The sequence below is a fragment of the Chiloscyllium punctatum genome, chromosome 20 (genome assembly GCF_047496795.1).
Source record: "Chiloscyllium punctatum isolate Juve2018m chromosome 20, sChiPun1.3, whole genome shotgun sequence".
NCBI lineage: Eukaryota > Metazoa > Chordata > Chondrichthyes > Orectolobiformes > Hemiscylliidae > Chiloscyllium > Chiloscyllium punctatum.
In genome coordinates this window covers 7,321,903-7,334,766 of record NC_092758.1, presented here as the reverse complement: position 1 = coordinate 7,334,766, position 12,864 = coordinate 7,321,903, and the positions used below count along the sequence as shown (strand labels likewise).

At 41.4% G+C, this 12,864-nt stretch overlaps 1 protein-coding gene across 1 annotated transcript; it reads left to right on the top strand.

Annotated features, from left to right (window-relative positions):
- Positions 1-8,868: 8,868 nt before the first annotated feature.
- On the top strand, positions 8,869-11,428 carry LOC140492294 (protocadherin-10-like). Its single transcript, XM_072591246.1, is given in 6 exon segments — positions 8,869-8,974; positions 8,977-9,427; positions 9,592-9,636; positions 9,638-9,845; positions 9,847-10,792; positions 10,795-11,428. Coding segments are annotated over 6 exon segments (2,382 nt in total). The 3' UTR covers positions 11,421-11,428.
- The last annotated feature ends 1,436 nt before the right edge of the window (positions 11,429-12,864 follow it).

Below are 12,864 nucleotides of genomic sequence, written 5' to 3'. Positions count from 1 at the left end.
TGTGGGGAAAAGAGGAGGGGGTGTAGCACTACTATTCAGAGCGGGTATCACAGCTACAGAAGCTTCCATTGTCGAGGAAGATCGGCCTACCGAGTCAGTATGGGTGGAAATTAGGAACAGCAAGGGAGTAGTCACCTCGTTATGGGATTACTACAGGCTGCCCAATAGCAGCAGGGAGATGGAAGAAAGCATAGGTCGGCAGATTTTGGAAAAGTGTCGACGTAGTAGGGTTGTTGTAATGGTTGACTTTAACTTTCCCAATATTGATTGGAACCTCCTTCGAGCAGAAGATTTGAAAGGAGCTGTTTTTGTAAGGTGTGTTCAGGAGGGTTTCCTAACTCAGAACATTGACAGGCCGACGATGGGAGACGCCATTCTAGACTTGTTGCTCGGAAACGAGTCAGGGCAGGTATCAGATCTTATGGTGGGAGACCATTTTGGTGATAGTGACCACAACTGCCTCACATTCAACACAGGTATGGAGAAGGAGAGGATTAGGCAAAATGGGAGGATATTTAATTGGGGAAGAGGAAACTGTGATGCGATTAGACTTGAGTTAGGAAGCATGGATTGGGAGCAATTGTTCCATGGTAAAGGCACGAGAGACACGTGGAGACTATTTAAGGAACAGCTGTTGCAAGTGATGAATAAATATGTCCCTCTGAGACAGGCAAGAAGTGGTAAGATAAAGGAACCTTGGATGACGACAGCGGTGGAGCTTCTCATCAAAAGGAAAAGGGTAGCATACATAAGGTGGAGGAAGCTAGGGTCAAGCTCAGCTCTACAGGATTAGAGGCAGGCGAGGAAGGAGCTCAAATATGGTCTGAGAAGAGCCAGGAGGGGGCACGAGAAAGGCTCGGCAGAACGGATTAGGGAGAACACAAAGGCATTTTACACTTATGTGAGGAATAAGAGAATGGTCAAAGAAAGAGTAGGGCCGATCAGGGATAGCATATGGAATATTGTGTGTGGAGTCTGAGGAGGTAGGGGAAGCCCTAAATGAGTTTTTTTACTTCTGTCTTTCTGAAAGAAACGAACTTTGTAGCGAATGAAACCTTTGAAGAGCAGGTGTGCATGCTGGAATGGATAGAGATAGAGGAGGCTGATGTGCTGAAAATTTTGTCAAACATTAAGATTGACAAGTCGCCAGGCCCGGACCAGATTTGTCCTCAGCTGCTTTGGGAAACGAGAAATGTAATTGCTTCGCCACTTGCAAAGATCTTTGCATCCTCGCTCTCAACTGGAGTCGTACCTGAGGACTGGAGAGAGGCAAGTGTAATTCCTCTCCTCCAGAAAGGAAATAGGGAAATCCCCGACAATTACAGACCAGTCAGTCTGACGTCTGTCGTCTGCAAGGTGTTAGAAAGGATTCTGAGGGATAAGATTTATGACCATCTGAAACAGCTGGCTTGATTAAATGCAGTCAACACGGCTTTGTGAGGGGCCTCTTTGTGAGAGGCTTTGTGCTTCACAAACCCTGTCGAGTTCTTTGAGGATGTGACTAGAAAAGTTGATGAGGGTCGAGCTGTGGATGTGGTGTATATGGACTTCAGCAAGGCATTTGATAAGGTTCCCCATGTAGGCTCATTCAGAAAGTCAGGAGAAATGGGATGCAGGGGAACATAGCTGTTTGGATACAGAATTGGCTGGCCAACAGAAGACAGCGTGTGGTAATAGAAGGAAAATATTCTGCCTGGAGGTTAGTGGTGAGTGGTGTTCCACATGTCTCTGTCCTTGGGCCTCTATTGTTTGTAAGTTGTATTAATGACTTGGATGAGTGGATTGAAGGATGGGTCAGCAAGTTTGCAGACGATACAAAGGTTGGAGATGTCGTTGACAGTATAGAGGGCTGTTGTAGGCTGCAGCGAGTCATTGACAGGATGCAGAGATGGGCTGAGAGGTGGCAGATGGAGTTCAACCTGGATAAATGCGAGGTGATGCATTTTGGAAGGTCGAATTTGAAACCTGAGTATAGGATTAAGGATAGGATTCTTGGCAGTGTGGAGGAACAGAGGGATCTTGGTGTGCAGGTACATAGATCCCTTAAAATGGCCACCCAAGTGGACAGGGTTGTTAAGAAAGTATATGGTGTTTTGGTTTTCATTAACAGGGGTATTGAGTTTAAGAGTCGTGAGATCTTGTTGCAGCTCTATAAAACTTTGGTTAGACTGCACTTGGAATACTGCATCCAGTTCTGTTCGCCCTATTATAAGAAAGATGTGGATGCTTTGGACAGGGTTCAGGGAAGGTTTACCAGGATGCTGCCTGGACTGGAGGGCTTATCTTACGAGGAGAGGTTGACTGAGTTCGGACTTTTTTCATTGGAGAAAAGGAGGAAGAGAGGGGACCTAACTGAGGTAGACAAGATAACGAGAGGCATAGATAGAGTCGATAGCCAGAGACTATTTCCCAGGGCAGAAATGACGAACACGAGGGGTCATAGTTTTAAGCTGGTTGGAGGAAAGTATAGAGGGGATGTCAGAGGCGGGTTCTTTACACAGAGAGTTGTGAGAGCATGGAATGCGTTACCAGCAGCAGTTGTGTAAGCAAGGTCATTGGGGACATTGAAGAGACTACTGGACATGCATATGGTCACAGAAATTTGAGGGTGCATACATGAGGATCAGTGGTCGGCACAACATCGTGGGCTGAAGGGCCTGTTCTGTGCTGTACTGTTCTATGTTCAATGTTCTAACAAATTCTGGGACGAAACCGATATCAATATATGTTATACTGGGCATTGTGCAACGATATAAAATTTGAAAATAACCTCCAATGAGGATATCCTCAGTAGCAATTGTCATAAAATGTTTGCATGTTCTGTTCCATTTGAGAAAAGAATTGCGATTGCAAGGCTTTTTAAAATTTTATTTAAGGACAATGTGAGAGAGTAATGGCAGACATAGAAGAGAACTGATAAACAGGGATAAGTGATAGGTCAAATTGCTATCAGACATTTAAAGTTTTATTTCCAAAATGCATCGAATTTTCCAGCAGAAACAGCAACTCCAAGGAATGGAAACACCATCTTATGAAAATCCATGATAAACTGGAAAGGATAAAAATAATGTTTACCTTAGAGAAAAAGAATATAATTGTGGAATGATGGGAGCAGGTCAGAAGATTAGACTTTACGGAAGAAAGGCAAAGAATGACTAATATTGTAATAAGGATGCAAACATTAGTAAATGAGTGAAAACCAACATAGAAGCATGTACTAAAAGTTGAAAAATAAAACAGATAACAAGGTGAACATTCCTCCAATGGACTGTTGTGCTATGGAATTGATGATGATAAATAAAGAAATGACAGATGAAATGATTACTGTGTTACATCACTCTTTGCTGTAGGATTACAAGCCACATCCCTGAAATAGTCCAAAAACATAAAACAAAATTTAGAAGAAATTCAAGAAAATTGAAAACATTAGAAAAGTGGTACTGGGTTGACTATCAGGTCTTGATAAAATCTAGGTGTAACTACCTCAGTGTCATTTTGTGGGTGGCACGGTGGCACAGCGGTTAGCACTGCTGCCTCACAGCCTCAGAGACCCGGGTTCAATTCCCGCCTCAGGCGACTGACTGTGTGGAGTTTGCACGTTCTCCCCGTGTCTGTGTGGTGCTCCGGTTTCCTCCCACAGTACAAAGATGTGCAGGTCAGGTGAATTGGCCATGCTAAATTGCCCATAGTGTTAGGTTAGGGGTATGGGTGGGTTATGCTTCGGCGGGGCGGTGTGGACTTGTTGGGATGAAGGGCCTGTTTCCACACTGTAAGTAATCTAATCTAATCTAGTTTTGTCAACTTGGCATCAACCACATGTTTCACAGTGGCCGTGGGATACTCCATTAGATGTTAAATATTTACAGTGGATCAAACGAAGGCAGCTGTTCCTCTGCATTTCAGTCTGGAAAGTGTCATGAAAACTCTTGGCAACTTATGGATGGGTATCTTTGAATAACTGATTTTCTCAATTTTGTTAATAATGTATGCACATTATTCTCACAAATTTACTGTTGTGCAGCTAAGTAACACGACAATGAAAAGTAAGTAATTTCTGAGTAAGAACTGACAATTGGTTTTAAAATGTTTTAATGGAGGAAGTATATATAATGTGGCTGACAATGCATTGTCAGTTTGGGTAGGAAAAGCCAGAAAAATGTGTGATTTTATTTTAAAAACTGATCAAGTCTCAGCAACTGAAAAAAATATTAATTCAACTGGGGCTGTCCTGGTCCCTACCTCTGGATCAAGAGATCCTGGTTCAAACGCCAACTGCTTTAGAATTATGTAGTAACATAACTAAACGTGTTGATTTGGAAATATCTGTGCAGAGATAGTCGTATCTGAACTGGTTATTTAAAGAAAAACATCCCGTCTGTTAAAGAATAAGAATAAGATGGCATAGAATAGAAGTGATGCGCAAATGAAGCAAGAATGATGTGAGAAAGGAAACTTTTCACACTGTGAATAGTTATAATATAGCGTTCAATACGTGGAAATGCCAGGGGCCAGATTCATTTGAAGTATGCTACAGGGCATTGTATCATTACTCTGATAGAAATAGTCTGCATGGATATCCGAAATAAAACAAGAGGTTTGGCACTAATTAATAGAATTGGTGCAGATACAATGGGACTAATCTCTTTCTGTACAATAACAATTTTGTGCTTCTGTGTTGCAACATAATATGTCATTACATAGATTAATGTTAGCCGATTTTGGTTTATTCATTCATTGAATGTGGGTGCCGCTGGCCAGGCCATTATTTATTCTCACACATAATTTACTGTTCTAATTAAGCTTCATTATTGAGACGTTTCCAGGTGTTTATGAATGCTGTGGTTTATCTACGAAGCAAATTCCAATGTTTTGACGCAATGATAATGATGAAACTGCAAAATGGCTCCGAGTCAGGATTGTGATTGACTTGAAGGGGAATTTGTAGATGATAATACCGCAATGTATTTGCTGTCTCTCATGTCAGTGGTAATGTGCTTACAAGATACTGTTCAAAGAGGTTTGCCGAGTTCCTACTGTGTATCCCATGTTGCACGTGGCTACCTGTGTGCTAGTGGTGAAGAAGGTGAAGGGTGGATAGGGTGCTAAATATGCATGCTCCAAGTGTTCCTGGATTGCACTTAATCTGGTAAGTGGGGAGTTTTCAATCACACTCCTGATTTGTGTCTCGTAAGATGTAAATGGGCATTGGGCAATAGGGTTGAGACAATTACTATAACATTCCTAGTCTCTGAGCTGCTCTTCACGTCATTATGATTCAGAGTGTTCGAGTTCAGGTTTTTTCAGCAATGCCATTGAAAATCGAGGGGTAATGCTAAGGAGTTCCTTGTCAGTGATGGGATTACTGAGCATTTGAATGCTAGTTGCTTGTTTTGCGTTCAAGCCCAGATATTGTTCTCATTTGCTTAGTGTGGATCCGCCAATTGCTCAGTATCTGAGGAATCCAAAATGGCTTTCATGAGCAAATATTATCACTATACACCTTATGATGGACACAGGGTCATTCATGACTGGTTGAAGATGGATAGGCTTTGGACATGATCTTAAGGGACTCAGGCAGCGATGACCTGGAACTCAGATGGCAGAACTCCATCAAACACAGCCATCTTAGAGTCATAGAATCTCCTACGCTCCACATTGACCCTGTGTCCACTTATGACTGATGCTTTAACTAAGGGGAACAACTGCTCCTTATCCATTCTTTCCATGCCACTCAGCGTCTTGTACACTTCAATCAGACCATTCCTCAGTATTCTCTGCTTTAATGAAGACTACCCAACCCTACCCAGTCTTTCTTCATAACTTAATACAATTCTTTGTGCAAGATCTGTCTCCAAATTGTGAAGAGTTGTTCATCAATTCTCAAAACTGTGCATAACTTAGTGATAAAAGCAACTTGACACGTTAAAAATCTCGACTTAAGGAAAGGTTCTTAAAATCTGTTGATGCTGCTGAACTGCATAACTTGGTGAGGCAAGCAACATTGTGCATCAAATCTCTAAGTTCTATCAACCTTCTTAAAATCTACTGTAGATGTTCTTAATGTGTATATCTTGGAGAGATAAGCAGGTTTGAACAGCAATATCGTATTTCAAGCAAACCTCTGCAATTTTAGATACTGCTAAAGTACACAACTTGGTGAGATAAGCAATGTTGCACATAAAAATCTTTATTTCCAATAAACTTCTTCATATCTACTGCAGATGTTACTAAACTGCATAAATCAGTGAGATAAGCAACCTTGAAAAGTCAAATTCCCGTGTTGGCATGTTTTTATACACTGTTTTAGATGTTACTAAAGTGCTTATCTTCGTGAGCTAAACAACTTTGCACATCGAAATCTCCATTTCAAGCAGACATCTTAAGACGCAAGTCGAAAGGATGTGCAGTTTAGGTGGATTGGTTATGGATATGCAGGGTTACAGAGATAAGGTTGGGGCTGGATCTGGGGTGGGATGCTCTTTCGAGGGTCAATGTGGGCCCAATGAGCTCAATCGCCTGCTTCCACACTGTAGGAATTGTATGATTGTATGCTTCTTGATGGCTTCGTTACACAAATGCACCCATGAGATCAAGGGTACTGCTGAAAATGTGTTGCTGGAAAAGTGCAGCAGGTCAGGCAGCATCCAAGGAACAGGAGAATCAACGTTTCGGGCATCAGCCCTTCTTCAGGAATCAAGGGTAGCCACGTGCACCTCACACTTGCAGTTCAGCTCTTCTTTTTACCCTTAAAATGGACTCAAATTAGAGCAGAAATTAAGCTGCCCTTGTAAAACCCAAACTCTGCTCAGTGAGTTGGTTCTTCTTCTGCCAATGCTGTTTGGTAGCATCATTGATAATACTTTCCATAGTGTTGCTGATCTTCGAGGTAGACCCAAAATTAGCTGAGATGGATTTATCCTTTTTTTTGTCAATAGGATATCACTGACTTGTTTTTCACATGGTTGGTTGATAATTTCGTAGCTAAACTGGAGTAGCTTATCCAGAATGCACCTGCTTCCCCAGTACAAGTTTTCTACACTATTGCTGGAATACTGTCAAAAAGTTTTAGTGTCTTCAGCCATCTGTTGATTTTACTTGGACTGAATACGTTTGGTCAAACACTGATCATTGCAATGATGGGAACCTCAGTGGATCTCTGAAATAAATCATCCACTCAGCATTGCCCGATGAATGCAAATGATTTGGCATTTTATTAAGTAATGATTCACTGGACTCTCCAATGGCTGAGATAAAAGTTACTTTCGGAGTTCCCACCTCTGTTAGTTATTTTGTTTGTCCACTAGCATTTCCTACTGGATCTGGCAAGATGGCACTTATTAGAAATAGGCTGTTCTTTATGGGACTAACTTTAAACGTTTTCTTTTCAGAAGCAATCCCACAATTAATGGATTAGATCTAAGCTCTGCAATCCTGCCGCATCTACACATTATTTATAGGAACCTAAGCAAAGACTAACTGAAGGAAAATCCATAAATATCCCTGTCCTATATCATTTTACATTCCTGATGAAGGGCTTCTACCCGAAACGTAGATTCTCCTGCTCCTTGGATGCTGTCTGACCTGCTGTGCTTTTTCAGCTCCACACGTGTTGACTCAGTCATGACGGAGTTCAGCGTGTTTCTTTTTTTCTGCAAAAGAAAGGTTTTCATTTTCATCCATTTTCAAATAGTTCTGGAGTATGAACTGTGGTGCTCATCAAAAGTATTTTTTTCCGCGTTCGTACCTGAATGCTGTGTCTGAAGGCTTGAGCTTTTTTTCAGACAACGTAATCAACTTTGTGTATAACTCACTTCAGAAAACTGCGTACAGGCTTTATTTATGCATGTTTTCACAATTTTAAATGGTGTCGATGAAATTGACAAAAATAAACTTAATTTTGAATCTATAGGGAAGATGTCGTACTAGGGCAGCATGGTTCAGTCCTGATGGCGGGCTTTTGGCCGAAATGTCAATTTTCCTGCTCCTCGGATGCTGCCTGACCGGCTGTGCTTTTCCAGCACCACTCTAATCCAGACTTTTGCCAACATGGGTAATATTTGCACAAGGTCTGAAGAAAGAGCAAACGTTTTCAGAGGTTGATGGGCATGTGAGACAATGAATAAAATTAATTACAAGGCAAAAAAATCATCAATAAGATGGAAGATAAAGCACTGGAAGAATAACAGAGGATTATGGCTATCTGAATATAGTACAAGTGTATAGTTCTTGTGGAACAGGTTTTCGTGACGAGAAACCAGCACAAAATAATTAGGCTTGCGTTATGAATTGAATCATGTTAATCAGACCAATGCAGATTCCATGAGTCTCTTCATATGTAATTTCTTTCATAGCATAATCCGGAATCCTATATCGTAAATCATTTGTTGTAATTCCGTTCTAAAGATATTTTCAGCATAGCACAAAAGTGGGCAATTTTGAATGAAAATCGAACTGCAAATGTTAATTGTGGAACAATAAATGTAACTGTCAACCCTGATATCGGGTCTTCCTGCTTTAAGAAATCAACAGAATTTTGATTGGTCGAATTTGTATGCGACTGTTTTAACCAATCAGTGGCTGAGATGAGACTGGAGATCCGAACAGTTCGTTCACTACCCAGACAGCATCACTTCTGATAAGACGCAGAGTAGAAATTGGATAGCGAGCAGCTCGGCAGCGTTTGTTCACGAATCCATGACTTCAGGGCGAACATATGAGGTTTAAATAAAATTGCCCCAGCGACAGGTAAAACGTTAGCACTTGCTAAATCACAGTTGTGTCAAATTTCGAATAATTTGATATAACGGTGAAGACGAGAATAAATGCTGCATGCACGATCCGACAGAAGAGAAATTTTTAACGCTCGAAATGAGACGTAAACGGTATTGGCTGCAAAATTTTAAACTTTTATACTGTGTCCTCTCCTCCTGGAATTTAGTGTTTGCGCAGATTCGTTACACGATTCCAGAAGAGCTCTAACCTTTGTTGGGAATATCGCTGAGGATTTGGGTTTAGATATAAAGCAGCTCTCAGCTCGTAATTTCCGGATTGTACCCTGGTTAAGAAAGCAATATATGGACATAAATTTAGATACTGGCATTTTATTTGTGAAGAAAATAATTGACAGAGAAGAGATTTGTGGCTCGAGTTTGAGTTGCGTGCTAACCTTGGACGGTTTGCTCGAAAACCCCTTAAATCTGTGCCAGGTTGCAGTGGAGATTCTCGATGTAAATGACAATGCTCCCGATTTCCCAAAAAGACAGCTCCGCCTTAAAATCCCTGAGCTTTCTATGCCGGGAACGCGCTATCCACTCGAGTCCGCGCATGATCCTGACATTGGAACCAACACCGTGCAAAATTATGAGCTCCTTCCGAACAATAATTTTATTCGCGGTGTACAAATACGCGATGGGGAGAAATTGCCAACGTTGGTGCTGCAGAACATAGAACATAGAACATAGAAGAATACAGCGCAGTACAGGCCCTTCGGCCCTCGATGTTGCGCCGATCAAAGCCCACCTAACCTACACTAACCCACTATCCTCCATATACCTATCCAATGCCCGCTTAAATACCCATAAAGAGGGAGAGTCCACCACTGCAGAGTTCCTTAGATCGAGAAAAAGAATCTAGCCAGTTTAACGTTGATAGCCAAGGACGGCGGTGTCCCGGTGAAATCGGGCACTGTTCACGTGACGATCAAAGTAAAGGATACAAACGATAATGCACCTGTGTTTTCTCAGTCAACTTATCGAGTCAGCCTATTGGAAACTGCACCAGCAGGAACGCAGGTAATTATCTTAAGTGCCACTGACTTGGATGATGGTCCCAATGGAGACATAGCCATACTCGTTGAGTAGCCACACTTCAGGTCGATCTCAGAAACTGTTTGGCGTGGACTCCAAATCTGGCGAGATAAAAGTGAAAGGGAAGCTGGACTATGAAGAAATCGCAGCTTTTAGCACGGACGTGCAAGCTATCGACGGCGGCACCGAGGCAGTGCCCGCACACTGTGATGTTCTGGCAAATATTATTGATGTGCATGATAACCCTCCTGAGGTGACGTTGACGTCTCTGTCTCGCACAGTTTCAGACAATGCACCAGTTGGGACTGTACTTGCTCTGTTCAGTGCAACAGATAAAGATTCGGGCAGAAACGGGGAGGTAAATTGTCAAGTTTCAAATGACCTACCAGTTAACTTGGATTCCTCTTTAAAGAATTATTATGGAATATTCGTTCATCATCCAAAGGATCATGAAAATACCTCCAATTATGACGTCAGTATAACATGTACGGATGCAGGAAATCCTCTAACATCCGAGAAAACCTTTCGGGTAGAGATTTCCAATGTAAATGACAACGAGCCACCGTTCGCGCAATCTTCCGACACGGCAAACGTCATGGAGACCAACGTTATTGGTGCGTCTATATTTTCCATCACAGCCTTTGATCCAGATGTAGGATTAAACGCTCGACTTAAATACTCAATGCTGGAGACTCAAGTTCACAACGCTTCAGCATCCACTTACGTCTCTATTAACTCAGAGACTGGTGTCATATTCGCCCAGAGATCTTTTGACTTCGAGAAATTGAAAAACCTTCAAATCCAAGCACAGGTCATGGACTCTGGTATACCACCGCTCGCGAATAATGTTTCAGTGAATATTATTATCCTTGATCAGAATGACAATGTTCCAACTTTCGTACAGCCATTAGCCGAGTTTGGGTCAACAGTAACAGACACAATATCCAGGTTTGCCGAACCTGGCTACTTGGTTACCAAAGTATCCGCCACGACGCTGACGCCGGCCAGAACGCTCACCGTTCTTATTCGATGTTTCAAACTAGCCAGAATAACCTCTTTGCTATTTCACCAGACTCAGGAGAGATTTGCACAATCCGCCATCTTGCAAATAAAGATGTCGCTCACCAAAGTTTGGTGATTCTAGTAAAAGATAATGGATCACCATCACTTTCTGCCACAGTCACTCTCATCTTATGTGTGATCGATGGTGACACCAAAGCATTTTCCAGTATCAGTGACTCATCTGAAAGCCTCGGGTTTACTTCTGATCTCAGCCTTTCATTGGTCATCGCATTAGGAGTAATTTCTGTCAGTCTTTTCGCAAGTTTAATTGCCCTCGCTGTGAAGATTCGTAAAAGCAGAAATGCTGTGGATAATCATCACTCTTGCTTCGATGTTTGTTGTTGCGTTCAAACAAGGTACGCTCGGAGTGATATTCAAAAGACGAGTAGAAATCTTCAGATACCCTTGAAATATGTTGAGGTTTTTGGGGGAGATCCACTTTCTCAAAGGTTTCGTTACGAGTTAGGCTCAACATTACAATCTGCAAAGGGAGAATTCAAAACCCTAAAAACAATAACAAACCAAGAATTGCATCAGAAACGAGTCCATTAGAAACAAAAGCACGGGAATGAATCAGCCTGAATATTACAGCAACTCTGTAATCAAAGAGGTGAGGCCAAATTCATGCATCCTTAAATGGATTGTTCACACTTTGCTACCCTATGTGCAATTTCTCTCGACTGCGTAAATTAAAATGGCATCATGTTGGACAAATTAAAAATCTTTGCTCACTGTTAGATTATACAGCGGTGTTTGAAATCCTCCGATGTCTGTTGGAGCAACAGAAATTTTTTTGAACATACAGGAGTTTCTGATTTTGTTTCACGAATTTGAAAGTTTAAATGTAAGCATTTCGTAAGAAGACAATACAGGATACTGCACAAGTATGGGGTGTTTTGCTTGGAAGTAGAATAACGGTTCTTCTAGGCATGTCCTATAAACAGTTGGATAGTTTGTCACGATTTCAGCTATGTGATTCTAATTAATTCATATTAGCGTGTTTCTGGGTGTAAATTGTAAATTGATCAGTTTATCTTATTTTAGTGGGCTTCACACAAATGAATAGAACTGACTTTAGATTGTTCAATCTTTGAAAAACAGTCGTTTTGAAGCATTTTTGTCAACAGAGAATCGGTATCATATTTCTGTGAATTGGCATTTAGATCCCAGGAAATGGAAATATGTACACAGATGAAAAGAAGGTTTCAAAGGGATAAGAGGTGAGATCACTGTCCAACTCCCACCATTCTTTTTGATGCAATTTCGCTCTGAAGTTATGTTTGGTATTAAAGTCATAGAGTAATTCAGCATGGAAACAGGCCCTCTGGCCCAAATTGGTCCATGCTGACCATGGTACCCACTCAGCTAGTTCCAATTACCCGCGTATTGTCCATATCCCTCTAAACCATTCCGATCCCTGTTCCTATCCAAATGTATTTTTGCAAATGTTGGTATTGAACCTGCCTCAACCAATTTCTCTGGCAGCCCATTTCATCTATATTCCATTCTCTGCGTGAAGAATTTGCCCTTCAGATATTTTTAAAATATCTGCTCACGTTAAACACAAGCCCTCTAGTTTTCAATTCACCATCCCAGGGGAAAAGACTATTTGTATTAATCCTACCTATGCCTCTTATGATTTTGTACACCCCAATAAGGTCACCCCTCATTCTCTTATGTTCGAAGGAATAAATTCCTGTCCTGGCCAACCTCTTCCTCTAACTCAGGCCTACTAGTCCTGGCAGAATCCTAGTAAATTTTCTCTGCACTCTTTCCAATTTAACCATCCCTTTCCTACGATATTCCTATTCTCTGGCTCTTTTTTCACAAGGAGAGGCATGAAACAATATCCAATACGACTGAGCAGAATTGAAACCCCTGCATGACAGCAAAAAAATGTTTGGCCATAAAATATGTCAATCATCATTCTTAGCTTGTAAGTTGATTGTCTCATGTAAAATCACCAACAAATCGTGCATAACTAAGATCACGATGA